Source organism: Cydia splendana, chromosome 19 (assembly GCF_910591565.1).
Source record: "Cydia splendana chromosome 19, ilCydSple1.2, whole genome shotgun sequence".
NCBI classification, from domain to species: Eukaryota; Metazoa; Arthropoda; class Insecta; order Lepidoptera; family Tortricidae; genus Cydia; species Cydia splendana.
The window spans coordinates 10,655,700-10,674,338 of record NC_085978.1 but is presented as its reverse complement, the minus strand read 5'-3'; the positions used below and the strand labels follow the sequence as shown (position 1 = coordinate 10,674,338).

Genomic DNA, 18,639 nt, shown 5'->3' with positions numbered 1-18,639 from the left:
AAGGATGTACTAAAAAGCATTTGTGGACCGTTACTATGCCGGTACATTGTACATGCGAAAATAATTGTATCGATAGTATCATTATGCTGATTTCAAACTTGACAATGCGCTCTCATAATTTTCATGTTTTAATTAAATTAAAATTGATAAAATAAGGACTTGTTCCAACTGTGGCTGCTATAGTACACATAGGCTCCAGCCGTGCCGCTAATGTGCTATTATGGCAGAAAACAGCAGCCATTTTTTAAGTTACGATTTAAGTTATTTAGCAACGTACCAGGTAACTTTTATGGTACTATATAGCACTATAGAAAAACTTTCATGACTTTTAGAGAACTCTTCTAGCCTTATAGCGATGTTAAGAGAGCTTTTAAAAAGCTAAAACGTTACGTAATGGTCGTGCAATGTCCTTTTATAGTGCAGATTGATCCTCTAATGGTGTTTACGATACTGCTACAATACTAGTACTATAAAAGTTACTTTGACGCATTATTAGTGCAAAATAGGTACATAAAAGCATCCGTAAAGTCGTCTATAGTATTAAATAGTACCATAATCGCTTTTTGCATGTCTATTACAGTGCAGCACTTTAAAGATTCTTTTGTATGATCCTATAAGCGTTCTAAGAGCTAAATAATAGTACTTAAAAGGTCTTTAATCTTATAGAAACAAAACGCTTTGTTAAAAACCTTTATAGTACAAGCAGTCACAATGGTTACCATTATAGGCCTACTATATCACTGTTTGGTGATAAAATGCCTTAGTTATAGAACCTTTTGTTACTTGGGAGTGTACGTATGTATTTTGTTTTTATTGTTTTTTAAAGATTTTGTTATTGGCGTAGCAGTGTACGCATTCTGTTTTTTTATTTTTAATAAAAACAACTTAATTTGATTGTTTGTTTCACTTTGCCATTATGCCACATATTCCTTTCTTAAAATCCGGATTGAATCCGAACTTCGGATTTCGGTCAAACCAAAATCCGTAAATCCGGATTTGAAAAATGTTCACGGATTTGCAATCGCTAATCGGGATTATATTAAATTAGTTCGGCCCTAATTATGCTATTTAAAATAAAATACCCATGAAAATATATGTCAAATAATATTTACAGTCGCATCCTACATCGTTCAGCAAGGACGGCGCTAGTCGAAGACTAACGGATGTCATGTTGACCGCACGAACATCTACATGAGGCAGCCCAAGTCAAATAATTACAAGAATGCAGCGCGTGCTAGCCCTGACGGCGGTCTTGGCCTTCAGTGAGACTGGTATGTACACATATTAGACCTTTAAATACGCTCGTGTGTAATTTCCGGAACGTAGCCGGCGCTAAAAAGACTTGAAGTTAAGTATACAAAACTAGTAATGTATAAGGGAAAACTGTTAGGCAGAAGGTATATATCCAGTTTTGTAAAACATCAACATAAACGGATTTAATTAAGTCATTTAATTTATAAACATATTATTAAACTCTTATATGAATAACTTTGACTTCAACGTTAATAAAACATGTAAGATTGACTTTTTAACGCCATTAAGTATTATACATGTTAATATTGCAGCTTACGTTACATGAGCAAGGTTTAATTAAAAGTTAGTTTGCCTAAGAACACCGCTAAACAAATCGTATAAAATCAGCGAAAACAGTGCCACTGGGGCTACAATTGCAGCCAATCTATAACCAGGATAAGGATCTCGGTAACTGTAACATAGTGCGGTAAATACCCTACCGGTCTCCACGCACTGGTTGCCAGGGAGACCGCTCTCATAAATAGTTTCACCAGTATCACATCTGGCATTAGATTCTTCATGAAACGAATATCGTGTCACAAGCCTAGCTGCCGCTCCGATGGTCCCGTTTTCATAAAAGCCCTCGTAAGCTCTTAGTTTGCCGTTTAACTTATCACGCAAAAAAGACACACCCCAAGGAGTAAAACTTCGGATAATAAATTCGGGAATGAACGATTTCCTCCAATGTTGAGGCGTTGAGAGATTTGTATAATTCATTTGAATTGCTAATTTCGCCAAAAAATCTAAACTCGTAATATCGTAATTAGAGACTTCTTCAAAGTGTCCTGTTACGTCTTTGTAAGGTATGATGCCGCAATAAAATTTAGTTCTTAAATAAAATGGTGCTCCAGGAGAAAAATTGCACACAACTCTAACGTCACCATTGCCACGTATACCGTAAGCGCAGCCTATTTTATTGGTTTTCGCCCATAGTATCTGGGCAGTATTGAACGTATCTCGAGTGATTTGTCCACACCCAACGTCTCGCTTTTCTAGTTGTTCACGAGCACTTAAAAACCAAGCGTGAAGACATCCAGTTAAAGCTGACACGAAGCATTCCTTAGGCGGTAAACTGTCAAAATAATATATTAGTCTTAGAAAGTAGAAGAGACAAATCAAAACTAACATGAAATTGTAAAATATTTACCAATCGTGATCGTTTGGTCCTCTACAACATTGTCTCAAACACTTCTTGCATTCCAGTTGTGTGACCAGCTTGTCTTGCAAAGAAGAACAAGCGGCAGGGCCGGGCAGACATTGTCGAAGCCATCTATTGGATATTCTTGCTAAATCCATGTCGTACATTACTTGCTGCATGTTAGCAGCTGTAGGCAATTTAGGATAAACCTCCGCCGTGCCCATTGCGACACGGTTTCTCATATTATTTACGGTGTTTAGTACTACTACTTGTTCATACACAGTCAGTTTCTTGACTCTGTATGTTCTGTCACATATTCTAGATATGGTGTCATTTGGAAAAGTACAAAGAGTATGATCACCGTAACAGGGTCCCTGATCGCACCATTTATTGCCAGAATCGTCATTGCGCCTTCGGGGAGTAAATTTAACTTCGGTCTCCGGTTCAAGTGATATGCCGTCAAGAGTTCCTCCTTTTAAAAGGAATATATCGGAGTACTTGGCTCTAGTCATAAATCGACCAAACAATATAGGTAATTCCCAGCAGGGATACTCTTCGGGAACATACCAGACATCGCCATTATCATCGGTTTCAGCATATAGTTTATTTAATTTTCCTGGATATTTCTTTACTTTAAGTTTTGTAACAGCAGGTACCATGTGGTACAGATCATTATTTCGTATTTTTCCAGTAGGGCTGAGGAGGGTTTTCGATGCGTTAGTAATATTATTTTTTTCTTCTTTCAATGTAGTGGTTTCCTCATAAACAGTTTCAGTGACCGAGTCGTCCAGGTTGTTGACATCATCGGCGTACTCGTATTCATATTCATCAAATATATTAGTAAGAGGAAATTGTTTGTCGCGTCTGACGGTGTCTTGGTAACTATAATTGTCAAACTCTGATACTTCTGGTGGTTCCTCGCTTGATGTTGTTGAGTTTATTTCTGTGTTTTCTTCAGCACGACTTTCAGTGGTCAGAATTTTAATTTCGCCATCATCGGGTGACACTTTAGGTTCATTGGCAATTCTCCGTGTTTCGACTAAGTCATCCTTCTCGTTGTTAGTGCGATCTTTATTATCATCAATATAATAATCAAGATCCACGTTGTAACAGGAATGAAAGATAAAAATTATGCACAATGTTACGGCTTTGGCATTCATATTTGACGAGAAATTAATGTCATGGCCACCTCGATAAAAAACCCATTCGATTTTTTATTTATTATTAGCAAAATATGAAGCGAGCGGCAGAACAGTACCTAACTTATCAAAACTGCACTGCATATTGAATATAAGGTAAACGTACTGGTGCTCGACGCGGTCCCAGTACATGTCATCTTGAAACTTAAGTAATTGTCAATAGAGGTGATAGCAAGGTGTCATCTATTGGGCATTAGCATGTCGAGCACTAGTACGTTTATCTTACATATAAGACCCGCATAATGACTAGATTTGCTGTCTCAAATAAATAGTAAATTATATATGATACTTCTTGAGGACTGTGGTCGTTCACCGTTCATAATGTAATGCTAATGATATTTGTATGAGTCATATTTGATCACTTGAAACTAGCTATTTATACAGATGTTTTAATAAGAATACGCATGAGTCAAACATCCAGCTAAAATAAAGGAAATTAAATTTTTTGTTCATAGATAAAGTTAAACCAAGCTAAGTTGGCAGAGATTCTGATAGCCCCTGTGCAAGTGTTATTTTAAACTTCAAACTTATATGAAATTATGATGTTTCAATAACACTTGCACAGTCTGGGCTATCAAAATCGCTGCCAATTTAGCTTGGTCTAACTCTAGATCCACTAACGACAATCCATGGTCCAAGATTTATGAGATGCATTGTTTATTTTTGTTAAACAAATTTTATACATGCAAATATGTATTTACAAGACAAGAATGCGAAACATTACAAATTATAATAATAATTAAGAAGTTAAGTAATAAAGAGAACATGTCGTTAAACTCTTTTTGTGATAAATAATAAAACAAGTGTTTTTCGAAAACACTGAATCATCACCCGGTCGTTTCGGTCAATGAAGTAAAGATACACAAATTATAATTTAGAATTAATCCTAAAAAGGTATGACAATGGAAGTACCTAATTGCCTAATGGATAGGTATGTACGAGTATGCGAGGTATATCTATTCATTACGTAGATATTAACCAAGTCTACGTCTCACGATACCCATGGGACCCATAAGTAAAATAGCAAATATGCATAGCTGGGCATTAACTCGTTAATCCGTTAATCGTTAATTAACGAAGTTAAGTTTTCGAGTAAAGGATTAACTTTTAAGTTAACTTTAAAAACCTGTAACGGACTTGTTAACTTCCGTTAACTTTTCTTATGTCCGTTAATCGTTAATACCTAAGCTAACCTACTCACACCAAGGCCGCACGCTGCCTCAAATATAACACTAGTATACCATCGAGTACTGCTGTGGAACGCCTGTTTTCGGCGGGAAAAGATATTTTTTCTCCAAAACGGGCGTCGCTATCAGACGACAATTTTAATATGCTCATGTTCATGAAGGGGCACATGCACCTTATGGCAGATGCTAGCGAATGATATTTTTATTGGCTATGCTATTATTAATTAGTAATGGTTACCATGTTAATTAGTAGATTAGTTTTTAATAAAAATCAAAATTTATGATTAATTCTCCTAGTTTTATTTCTTATTGCGTATATTTACGATTTCGAGTTAACGATTAACGATTAACTTTAACTTCCGTTAAAACTTTTGAAAAGTAACGTTTTAACTCTCTGCAAATATGACATAAATAGGGATGTTTCCTGTACTTAAAATAAATAATTTCAAACCGTGCACGAAATAAAGCACCAGATAATTATTAAAATAACATAGATACCAGGCCCCAATTTCACCACGGTGACAGGTGCGACAATTGTAAAATCACTGTTGCTGACGTCACAGGCATCCATGGGCTACGGTTACCACTTACCATCGGGCGGGCCGTATTCCTGTTTGCCACCATCATTGTATTATTTAAAAAAACTTTATTATATCGGAAAAAAACAGATATTTCTTTTGCGAAGTTTCTGACAATTGTCAAGATTTAGAAGAATTGTAGGTAATTCTTGACAGGTAATGAGTTAGTTATATGTCGGAGTTTCGTGACAATTGTAGTGTTTCTTGTGACAATTGTCATAAACTTAGCAAGAGAAATATCTGTTTTTTTCCGATATAATAAAGTTTTTCTTAATAAAACAATTATGGTGGCAAACTGGAATACGGCCCGCCCGATGGTAAGCGGTAACCGTAGCCCATGGATGCCTGTGACGTCAGCAACAGTGATGTTTTACAATTGTCGCACCTGTCACCGTGGTGAAATTGGAGCCAGCTATTTTTAAACACAATTTGTATTTAATAAATCGGATTGAAATATAAAAAGTAGGTGAGTTTACCGTGACGTCACTATATTTGTTTTCATATAAATTACATACTAAAAAATCGTTATGGCAGTTCTAAAAAAGAAGCTGATTTGACTAGTAGGAATGTAGCCTATTGAGAAAAAAAATGCGTTAAAAACGATAAACTACTTTTTTTGCTAAAATACAAGGTCGCACGACCTTCCGAATACTAATGTGTATAAAATAATCGGAGTTACGCAGATAACCTTTTTGCATACGTTTCATCCCGTAATTTATTTATTTAAGTGTATGGCGTATTAAGATTGTAGGCAATATAATACTAATAATAGTGTAACTTATTATAAGTCGACATAGGTCGTAATAGACTTTATAAGTTTATAATCAAAATCGGGGTCAAAACCAACTGCAAGCAACTTTGACAAAAGCATAACGCTTCGCTGACATAAATGACCAACACTTGAGTTCATTATATGTCGATTACGTCAAGTATCTAAAATGCAGTAAGGTCAGTGGCAGTTAACCGCGAAGATCTAGAACCAACCCTAAATGGCTTACAAATTACGTTTGCACAGTGGTCTTAAGACGTTTTTTATTCTTGTCGGTATGAGTCACGCACGCTTCGATAAGTGTGTTGCTCCGGCGTGAGTTTTTTAATACATATTTGTTAATTATAAGCCGATACTGTACGTGAAACACTTTCTAACTTTCAGTTTCATTTCACTGAACAACATGAGTTTACGGAATTACGGGTTACATAGACGCGGGAATTAATGATTCGCGGGAACGAGACTGGTACATATTTGTAGAAGGTTAAAGTATTTAATATTAGTAAGTATGAGAATTAAAGTAGCACATTCAATTCGTTTACACGAATTACGGGTTACCCCTTTTCTCGATTTCGACGAGTCGATGATTAAATTTCGATAATTAAAACGAGTATTTTAAAAACCATCAGTAAAAACAAATCCATCAGCACAAGGCACCAAAATCGTTTCCTAGTTGTTGTTTCATAATCAGTCCTGATACTCCCGATGCTAATGCTAGATTATCAGTGACTATACCATTAATTAGTTTTGTAATAATATAGGTATGAACAGTTCTGAAACCTTAAACATAAAGTCTCCGTTTCTTACTTTAATACAACAAAAATAAGGACAAATCAAAATTGTATTTTATTTTTCCAGGGTCCGCCCTCCAATGTTACCAATGCCTCATCAACCCGCCACCAGGCCACAACTACACGTCTACATCGCGCCTGTGCGTGAACTTCGACCACTCCAACAAGTTCGTCGTGGACTGCCCCTACTCCACGATGTGCATGAAGCAAGACTTCCATTTGGACATTCAAAATGGAGGTGAGCGAATACAATATATTTCCAAATGCCTCCATGGTCGGCCCTAAAAAGCTACCTATTACATATTCCCATCTCCCAAACTGGCTATCCTAATAAGGATCCCAAGTCCCGTCAGGTCCCAATCAGCCAGGTGGGCTTAAAATACTTGACGGCTCCGCGACTGTGAGTGAATTCGCCACATGAACAAAATCGTCGTCCTCTACTTTGTACGATGTCTGTGTAAGAAAGACTTTGATATAAAAGTACAGAACGGAGGTGAGAGACCACATAACACCGCAATATCAAATAACTCACAGTCTGATTACTGCATGGTTTGTGTGCGAACTTCGACAACTTCAGCAAGGTCTTGGGCGCCCTGCGCCGAGGGCCTACCGCAGACACCGAAATACGCAAATTGTGGGCATCCTTCTCTGTCACTCTAATTACGCCTTAATTGGAGTAAAAGAGAGAGATGCCCGCAATTCGCGAACTTCAGTGTTCGCGATAGGCCCTGGTTGCCTACGCAACACTTCTGTTTGGGCACACATACAAAATGGAAGTGAACCTCAATGGGATTGGGAATACAATGGCATTGCAATAAAGGTTTACGTTCGAGATAACGAAAGACACTTTATGGCAAATGCGGTGAGACAACCCATTTGAATTTGTTTATTCTCTTCTGTTAAAATGAGTTTAGACAACATGACGTAAGATCGGTGTTTAACACTAAATTTACCTATTATTACAATTAGTAGCAGTATGATTATGTACAATATGAGTCATTTTTTTTTAGTCAGGTATTGAGTGCGAGTTTTAGATGTGTTCACGTTGTTTGTTCGGTATTTTTTACCGAAAGGTACCTAAATGAGATATTGATTTATCTCAGCTATAACTTTTTATCTCGTAAAAATGTCATCTAATCAAGTAACTACCTAAAATGCATTTTCCTTTATAAGTTGCTTTGGTTCACCTTCATAGTGTGTGGAGTTTAATATTTGTGCGAAATAATTAGAAATGTAATTGATGCATGTTCCAGTGAGAATTAGCGGCGTGCTACGAGACTGCGCACCGCAGACCAACAAGTATCAAGACTACGAGAACGGGCGCTGGTCTCCCAAGGTCGAGATCATGGAGCCGTATAAGGAGGGCTGCTTAGAAGTTGACGATAAGGGCGAGAGGACGCCTTCCACTAGGTAACAACTAGGAATTACTAATAATCTTTTTTGGCGTAACCCCAGCTAACAAGTTCAGTCCAACCAATGCTAAAAAATACGAACTATAGGTATTCAAAATTAGCTGAACACAACTATAACAGTTTTGAACAATTCACGGTTAGTTTCACTAGACTTATATCGACCGGGAAATTGGACCGTGATTACCATTTCTACCTATTGTTTGTTATATAGGGAGCTCGAAAACTATACAAAATGTAATCATGGTCCACATCCCGGTCGATATAAGTCTAGTGAACACGAGACGAAGAGAGAGAGGTGAAGATTTTTAAGAGAGTAAGAACTTGTAGATATTTTTGAGCACCTAGCCCGGTTAGCTTTTTCTGTTTTTAACTGTACCAAGCCTACAGTACAGCTCGTAGTTCGAGTCCAGTCAATTTGGTATGTTGGAGGCCACCCTTCGTTTAAGCACAGCTGGTAAGTTTTACCCGTGTTTATTTATTAAAAAACCGCATACTTAATAACAGGTTTCCCGATGCAAAGGTCATGAATAGGAATTACCCAGTCTAGGGTGACACCGAGAGATGATGTCTAGCAATAAAGTTGACCAAACTAAAGTTATGTTCTCATTACAGATACTGTTATTGTCGTGGTGACTTGTGCAACACGTCCAACACGAACCACGAAGGCTACACGGACATCATGGGTGTTATACTCGTATTTAATCTTATGAAATACATCAACAGTATTAGGTAGTGCAGCAATACCTGTAAATGTTTCAAGTCTGTGATTTTTTGAACTGTAAATAGACGGTGTTACTGGATGTCAGTGATGGATTGACCATGGTGGTGCTGTAAATACTTTCCTGTCTTGTTGTGTTATTGTATATTCGAACTAGAACCAAATTTGACGATATTAATATTGTAAAATACAATTATGAAGTGTCACTCAGAAAGAGTGAAGATTGTTAATTGTATTTAGACTATATTTGTGCATAAAACCCTATGGTAAAAAAAATGTTATATTATAATAGAAAAACGTTTAAAGTATTTAATATTTCAATTTGAGTGCTGCAAATTTAGGCGTAAGTTTTAAAAATTAGTTTCACGGTGGAAATAGTACATTTCGATGCTAGGGCGGAAAGTATGTCATTACTTCACGAGTACCGAGATATTTTGCCACGAGCCGTAGGCGAATGGCAAGACTCGGTACTCGTGAAGTAATGACATTTCCGCACGTGTATCGAACGACGTTTTTTAATACAGTTGCGAAAAAATAAGAAAAACAACAAGTTAGGAATTCTAAACTTACTTATTTTTAGATTTTTCAGGCAAAGCACTCTCATTTGCAATTGCAGCCTTCTCACAAATGTCTGGCGGTGTTAAATCAATTTCAAACAAATTCACTCATTTTATAAGCAACTTTTTGAAAACTTAAGATTGAAAAACAAAGTTGTTGTAAGTTCGATCTTTCGCAGTGAAAATTTCTGACATTATGAAGAGGTGTTTTTTTTTTCTAGCTTTTATTCGACTATTGAACCTACTTCAATGAAAATTTTTGAAGTGAAAACTTCTTTAGCGGCGCTGGGCACTTTTTGAAGTGGGGAAAAAATGATAAACTCGAAACAGCGTAACGCGATCACGTGACCGTAAGGTTTAGATGGCCACTCATTTTGATGGCATTTAAATCAATAAAGAAAAACTCAATGACATTACATGAAAAAGGTTCTAATCTCGTACGGGTTGAAATACGAGGATCTCACAGTTACATTCTAACTTTATATCACTCAAATATAATTCAATAAAGCTACATCTTGATGAAATCGCTAATAAAAGTGAACTCTAGTACTGGTGAATAAAACTCAAAATATCATGACCAAATATATTTAGATGCGAGGTCTGCAAGGTAACTTTACAATTTCTATTCGAATTTTAAACAATTAACGCTACATATTTGAATTTCAAATTTTATACAAGCTCACTGACCAGTAATTTCGGAACTAAAGTTTTTCAATAGAAATGAGGATGGGTCAATTATACATAGTGCTGCAGAAATTTTGGACTAGTCATTGTGTTTTCACTTCTGAAGGCACTCCCGGAGTGCAACCCGTTGTTTTTTTTAATGCATGTTCTATAAGACATAAACAATTGTAAATATAAAACATTGTATTATTATTGCCTAAGTATCGTTATTTACGATTATTTGTGTATCGTATATTTATAAAAACAATATCGAATGTTGCCTTTGGAAACTTAAAAAATGCTTGCAGTAAGAAAAACGCCTCTTCTTTGACAGGCATTTAGGCAGCTATTCCGTTCCATTCAGACAACTTATTAAGAACGGTTTTTCAATATTCAGTATTAAAAAATAAAACGTGTTATAATGATGAAGAGGTAAGTGATAACATATGAAATATGTATATTTTTCATATTCTTACATTAACGGTAGGTTTTTATGTTGATTACGACGGTTAAAGGAAACTAATATTAACACTCATCAATAAGTAGTCGTGAATTGGAACAAGTATAAATTAAAAAAAATTGGAGAAGTGAAAAGCACTAGTTGGCGATAACCAACTTTCCGCACGCTAATCAGCTACGTAAAGTAGCACTTTTTGAGCAATTGTATTGAAATATAACATTTTGTACGACATGTCCAGTCCATTTTCCAGTGTTTCCTGTTATATTTAAGCCTGTATTTAATTATTTTATTGCTGATAGTAAAAACCATCACTAGCACCGTTTCATTAGGTAAGTACCTGCTCGATAAAAGCTACTTGCTTGTGTCTTGGTTTATACCTAAAGCAAAATAATATCCGACTTTATTTTTTATTACATTTAATTGAATTTTGTGTCAGTTGCACATTGCAATAAATTACTGGTCATATGTCATATCATAGCTAACTTTTAAATTTACGCAGAAGGATATTATCTAATTTAAAAAAGCCATAATAGGTATAAATAAGTCAATTATTTGGTTGTTGATAGTAATTAGGTTATATTCATTTAGTTTTTCGATTGTATGCTTTTTTTCTTTTCAAGTGCCAGAGGCACTTTGATCTAATAGGATTGTGCCAAATATTATCTATGTATTATTAAAATGTGTATGTGATATGTCATACTTTATGATACGAATGATATGTTTTTCAGTTTTATGTAAATAGGTAAAATTATAAATACTTTTTATTTAAGAATTAATTATAATGTAATGCTTATTTTCAATTTCTAGTAAATTAACGTTTTCTAATTGGAAAATGCGAATAATATCGGAACAAGCACTCTAACGCCTTGACAATAGAGGCGTCCTCATGCAGATATTTGTGAGCACCTTCGCCGCTTCGATATTATTATTTTGTTTTTTAGTATTTATTCACTTTAAATATTAATACATTTTTTTTACATGCATGCCACTCTTGGAAACTAGGGTTTATGTAATACATAGTTGACGAGATCGCGCGGTCCAATCCGCGCTTGCTTAATACTATTATTACATGCTTAGTTGTGTTTCGCTAAACTTAAATTAATCTATAAATATCAAAATATCTGATGGCGACTGTACGAGCAATGGAAAATGGTTGATCAATTGATCATCCACATAACCAGTAGGTACCAGCACAATAAAGAAATCTCAAAATGAAATATATTGTTTAATTTAGTTTGAATATAAGTATTCTAAAGGCTAAAATCAATATGTGTTTACGTTTAGTCGTCTAAGGACAACACTTAAAGTTCTTAAGAGGCAACTTATAATAGGGTGGTATTCTACCTATCCAATTTCTTTGTCCAATTTGTATTGCCTCTCACATTTTGCTTTAATGAGAGAGTGAGACGAACTAACATTGGACAAAGAAATTGAACAGGTGGAATACTACCCTTAGAGATGACATGTCAAAAATATATCTAGGTTATATATTTAGGTTGTCAATTCTATTTCAGGATTGCTGACCATTAGAAAATCATATGCCGAGTGATATTCCTTATGTTTGGATTATCTGTTAGTGTAAGTTGGTTAATAAATAAAAAATAAATAAAATTCCAATTCAGCTATCCTAATAAAGAAATTGTACAACAAAGGCCGCAAAAATATCTGACACGATCTTATTTGTAGAGCCATAAGAGCGTGTCACATATTTATGCGGCCTTCGAAAAGTAACATACTTTTGCAGGTGACTGTACACGTCATCAAAAATAGTCAAAGCACGCATTAAAATTAAAATAAAGAGTGACGGCCTAATTACTACAGTTTTCCTTACACCTCTACTCTAAAAACGTTCAGTTTGCCTCACGTAAAAGCTATCTTACCTTTAAACGAGCAATTATTGTATATATATTTATTTATATATATATTTCGAGGATCACGGAAACGGCACTAACGATTTCGATGAAATTTGCTATATGGCGGTTTTCGGGGGCGAAAAATCGATCTATAATCTTGTCTCTGGGAAAGCGCGCATTTTTGAGTTGTTATATGTTTTCCGAGCAAAGCTCCACCTCCCAGATATTAGGTATACTAAAGTAAGTGTCTATACGTTTTCTCGTTGTTCAGTATATCGACAGAAATCACTCATAACGTACGTTTTGCCTGTACCTAAATAGTAGGCATTCAATTGGCCCATACGAAGATTTAGATGCCATAATACTTAGATAGATGATTTGCCAAACTAAGCGCCACTTGCCCCACCCCACTAATCCGGGGTTAACCGGTTAAACCGTTAACCCAGTGTCAAATTGTACTGGTAACCATGGTAACTTCAGGTTTAACCGGTTAACCCTAGGTTAGTAGGATGGTGCAAGTGGCCCTAAACAAAGTAAAATCTGCGTGTTGGAATTTGTATTCTTAATAAGAGCACAAAAATATACCTTAGTACATTGTAATACAACCTGGGATTAATCTCTAAGGTCCTCTGAAATAGAGCCTGGAATAATGAATGTTGCTTTAAGTTTAAGCTGTCAAGCTTAAAGAACAATATGTTTACCTTGACCGTATTATACAAGACCTTAAGTTTAATATCAGTGATATTGCAAAATATCAGCGTATGTATCGACTGGCAGCTACTAATGAGCAGCAAGGTGTTACCTAACGTAAGTTATACATTATACATAAGTACCTTATAAAACAAAGTCCCCCGCCGCGTCTGTGTTTGTGTGTGCTGATTTTATGTGTCTAATTCAGTGCCTAGCTATAGATATTAACTATCCCTAAGTGTGACAAGACGCAGGTAAACGGTCTAAACAGTATATTTAATTTGAAATTTACTTAATTGAAAAAAAAGTTATCCTTCCAATCTAGTGTCGGAGGCCAAGATCCACTTCGGGTCGCTTAGCTAGCGAAGTAAGTAAGTTCCAACAACTCAAAAAAGATTTATGTCACCTGAAGAGTTATACACGTTTAACACGCTATTGTTTGAAACATTCCAAAACATCAGCTGACGTGTTAATTCGCTGTTATCATAACTCAACTCCGTGATGCCCAAGTCTAGACGCTACGATCTGTTAATTTATTACACTATGGTGGCGACGAACTAAATAGAGCTAGCTCCATTAACCTGATTAACAAAATACAACAGATATTTAATTATAACAATGGTTGAATTCCTACCAAAGAGAATTTGAAATAGAGAGTTACTGTCATGGTAAATTATGTAGCTACAGTACATTTACTGCCATCTTTCGACAGAAATTAAAACTGTTAGAACGCCATTTGACTTTGATCATTATTCTTTCACTGATATGTGTCATATGTGTTAACTTTTTATATAGTAATATTAACGCCATCTACTCGAGAGTAGGCTGAAGGTTATGGTCTAGTGTGGCCTAGTGAAAAAAAAATTACACGTGATATCTTCTCTGACCCCCCCTCTCCCGTCGTGATCATTCGTGATATTTTTCTTACCCCCACCCCCACTTCTAAACTATCACATGATTTCTGGACCTGGACGACCCCTTTTGGGGTCAAACAGATCACTGTGTTATGTCTTTCCTGTAGACATACACAAGAGTTAAGGGCTATAAAGGTTAATTTTCTTATTTAACCCTTATCCACGTGAAAAGGTCCTCCTTTTATTTAAAGAACTATGATAAAATCATTACTTACATTACTTACATGCCACAAGCTGTTAACTATTGCCCACAGGAGAGAAAACTAGTGTGTTATCGCGAACAGCACATTTTTCTCTCCTGTGGGCATGTAAGCAATGATTTTATCATAGTTCTCTAAATAAAAGGAGGACCTTTTCACGTGGATAAGGGTTAAATAAGAAAATTAACCTTTATAGCCCTTAACTCTTGTGTATGTCTACAGGAAAGACATAACACAGTGTTCTGTTTGACCCTTTGTCTATTTGGTTACTTCTCCTCATGACAGCAGCACAGACCAACTCCCTGGGCGGATTTCTGCGACCTACAGCACAATTTGGCTTTGAATACACGCAAGTTTACAAAACACGAATAACTTTGTATCGACACCAACGATGCACATTTACGACATGAGCGACACACCCCGTCCGAGACCACTTTCCTTTAATAGGACAATAGTTCGTAAAAGTCAACGATCGCTGAACACCATTTGCGTAAAATGGGTGTGACTTATAATTAAAAGGAGAATAAATATACAATGGGTGGTAAATACAGCTCTACACGTTACGGTTAATTGATATGGACTGAGTGGTGATTAAGGCAAGACTATTAGACCGGCTACGGTATTTTTGGCTAAAGTGGTAGTGGTATTATGAGCCTAAATCTTCGTTTGTCTTTCGGTGTTTGGTAATAATTATTAAGCATAACTTTAAAAGTTTTTTTAAAGAGCCTATAAGGTGTCCCACTGCTGGGCAAAGGCCTCCCCCCTAGACTTCCAATCCTCCCGATTAACTGCAGGGTCCGTCCAGTTACTGAGAAATGTGTGCAGGTCAAAAGTTTATTTTATTTAAAAAAAAAAAACATTTTTCAAAACAATGCCTATTGTTAGCCTGTTTGGAAATATTAGATATCTCAATACCCAGTCACTTACCCTGGTTTATTTTACTTTCTTAATGCTGTCATTAATCTAAATTACTAACACAATATATTTGCGAAAAAAAAATCCGTTACATCATGCAGAAGACGCCTAAACGGCTTCAGTTATCTGGGTCTGAATACATTAAGCCTAGGCCGCCGGGAATCCATATATGTCTCGCTGCGACTTTATTGTGTTACTTATCTTGCAGTAGTTTTACTCGATAGGAAAAACCTATGGGTACGGGTATGGGTATGGGTGGGTGCCATATGAGAAAAAAAAGTGTTCAAAATCAATTAACCAATGCTGTAGTTTTACTCGATCGAAGAAAACCTAAGGGTATATTAAACTAAGTGTTCAAAATCAATCAATCAAAGCCTTTACTTACACTACTTACACAGGGTTACTAAGTCGCATGCTGATAAAACCAAAGTTCAGAAATCCGATCTGTACGAAATTGTAGCTGAAAACCAATTTAAAAGTAAACGCAGTTTAAAAGTAAAGAAAATTGAATACGCAAATAATTATGAATATGGGTTAAGTACCTACCTAGTGACGAAAATATCGAGTAACTCGCACAAAAAGATAAATTTAGATCTTCCGTTTTGGAAGTAGGTGAAAATATTATGGCGTACTTAATAAATATTTTGGCGTAAAACAACATACAAATTATAATATTAGTAACTAGCGACTCGCCCCGGCTTCGTCAAGAATCACTCTATTGATAGGTGAATCTGCATGAAAATCCGTTCAGTAGTTTTTGAGTTTATCGCGAACATACAAACCCACAAACAGACAGACGCGGCGGGGAACTTTGTTTTATAAGGTGTAGTGATGTACACCTTTAGAAAAATCAATCGGTTCTATTCTACAGAGGGGAAAATTTATAAGGAAAATTGATGCAATAGAAACGTCACGGCGCAAAAGCTCACCACATAAATTACCATTGCAGTTATTTATTTCCCCTCAATGCAATTCGATCCTCAAGCTGTCATTTCCTGCTCATCTTAGTTGAGTCAGCAATGTTTTTAAATATGTATATTATCGTTTGTGTCAGACAAAGGATATGACATATGCCACTATCTGGTATGTTTCACAACCGTAACAGTAACCTCGCCGGTTCAAGCGAATACAATATGTACATTAAGAATTCGCAACAATAAGAAATACATATTGGAGTAAAATTCTGGTTTACAGCTACCTGCGAGTATTGTCAAGTAGCATATTTAAATTACTTGTACAAACTGAGAATTGTTTGTAAGTCGCTGCTTTGCAAAAAGATTACTTTAAATGAAATTTTAACCAAATAGGTTTGTCAAAAAATGTAGTTACTAGTATTCAATAAAATTTATAGTAGTTAGGTTTATATTAAAATATAACCTATGTTCTTTATGAGATATAACACTATGAGGATTCAATATATCGCTTTTAGATTGCACTATCAGTCCTCAGCGTTTTGTAAAAAAAAACCTAAGGTTTTTAGGTATTCGTTTACAGACTTGCCAAATTCCTAGTTTACCGAGTGCTGGAATGTTAGTTTTCATGTGTAAACTCCATGTTTCCAGGAATACTTCGTTTACAAAATAAAACAGGTGAGGTGCTTCGAAACCACAACAAACATACGTGATCAATGCACCCGCACCTTCTTCACCTAACATTGTTGGACAGGTATGCTTGGTGATAGCACCAAGGTGGTCACAAATATGTGAACATATGCGCTCTATATCTGAACATGGCGTTAGAGCGCTTGTTCACATATTTGAGAGCACTTCGCCCGCTCCGATATCTCTGATGGCGACTATAACTACTTAAATAACGTAAACGGGCCGAGAAATAATTAACAAGGGCGTACCTGATAAAATTAACAAGTTAATGGTAAGGTCACTGCGAGAAAACGTGATGTTAGCAGATGGCGGGCAAGTGAACGACCTTACGATCTCAAACGAAGTGCGGTGTATCTGAGTTATTTATTGTAAAAATGCCAGTAGCTCACCACTACATCCGACAGATGGTTAGGTTTAATAGTGGTCTATATATTGGCCACGAATATTGCATTTGATACGAGCTTTCATTGGATTGGATTGGATCGTGAGGAAACCGGACTAATCCCAATAAGACCTAGTTTACCCTCCGGGTTGGAAGGTCAGATGGCAGTCGCTTTCGTCAAAACTAGTGCCTACGCCAATTCCTGGGATTAGTTGCCAAGCGAACCCCAGGCTCCCATGAGCCGTGGCAAAATGCCGGGACAACGCGAGGAAGAAGACGAGCTTTCATTGGATAGCCGGCTCTACTATTCTTTAGGAAATCTGTATGGAGAAGATTCTAGAGTTTCTTAGGCCACTGACCACTTTCTGTATCCACCATCAGACCGACTCGCGAGTACCAAAACATTGCATTACCATATCACGACTAAAAATAAAAACAGCGCGTCCGAAAATAATCTACCTGTTGGTAAAGTATTGGGCAGAGGACAAAGTGAATGAACGAGACGACCTTCCAAAACTCGGACGAAGCTATGATAAATCAGATGCATATATTTATTTCTTTTAAACCAATACACATTGCATTAGTCAGGTGCACTTGATAAAAAAAACGGCATTAGGTATCTCCGTATCTGATAAAAAAATTATGTCAAAATGTAAGGTTTTGTATGTTAAGCAGGATTGTCAAAATAAAGAAATCGCCAATAGACCTTCCGGATCTTGATCGAAATTGTAAAATTGCCAAATGCCATTCATCGGGTGAGCGCGTTATCAGATAAAAATAAAAACAATGCAAGGACGCGACAGAAAAGAATCCACTAGTAAAAACCATTCGGCAAAAGTGGCCAGTCTCAGGCCGGCGCCACATCGATCGGCTGATTCACAGCGCGCAGTAAGAGCCTTATTCGACGATAATTCGACAGTCGACATCGTCAAAAATATGTTTACACATTAGCACTCTATTCCATTGTAATAAGGCGAAAGATGTGTACATATATTTAGCGTCGATCAGACCATGTCCTGTTTCGCTACTGCGCGAATTTCCTGTGATTCATTTGAATGTGGAGGTGCCAATTTCAGCCGGCTGTAGTGCCGGCCACATGCGTGGCAGGAGCGCCAGTGTGCAGTCGGTGTATAACAAATGTGTTTTTTTTCTTCAAGATAACATATGAGAACAACAAGTGTCTGGATGCGGTGTGATTTATTTTTATCATGGAGCTGATACCATTCGTGATAACGTTTTTGTGGTCTTTAAAAAGTAAGTGTTGTCATTGTTTTAAACAATTAAATCTTTGTATTTTAATCAACAAATATTATGTGCTA

At 36.3% G+C, this 18,639-nt stretch overlaps 3 protein-coding genes across 3 annotated transcripts in view; 1 reads left to right on the top strand and 2 right to left on the bottom strand.

The window, feature by feature from the left end:
* Positions 1 to 18,639, bottom strand: part of LOC134800274 (rabankyrin-5) — a 68,323-nt gene that overhangs the window by 37,120 nt on the left and 12,564 nt on the right. The window lies entirely within an intron of this gene.
* LOC134800333 (uncharacterized) overlaps positions 1 to 18,639 on the top strand; it is a 42,876-nt gene that overhangs the window by 14,572 nt on the left and 9,665 nt on the right. Inside the window, exons 2-5 of the mRNA XM_063772833.1 lie at positions 1,115 to 1,271; positions 7,023 to 7,193; positions 8,209 to 8,365; positions 8,980 to 9,089. Coding sequence (XP_063628903.1) covers positions 1,223 to 1,271; positions 7,023 to 7,193; positions 8,209 to 8,365; positions 8,980 to 9,089 — 487 coding nt within the window. The 5' untranslated portion in view covers positions 1,115 to 1,222. The remainder of the gene's footprint in view (positions 1 to 1,114; positions 1,272 to 7,022; positions 7,194 to 8,208; positions 8,366 to 8,979; positions 9,090 to 18,639) is intronic.
* LOC134800177 (uncharacterized) lies at positions 1,430 to 3,633 on the bottom strand. Its single transcript, XM_063772661.1, has 2 exons — positions 2,441 to 3,633; positions 1,430 to 2,365 (listed from the first exon to the last, which is right to left on the bottom strand). The coding sequence occupies exons 1-2, from the start codon at positions 3,589 to 3,591 to the stop codon at positions 1,591 to 1,593; spliced, it is 1,926 nt and encodes a 641-aa protein (XP_063628731.1). The 5' UTR covers positions 3,592 to 3,633; the 3' UTR covers positions 1,430 to 1,590.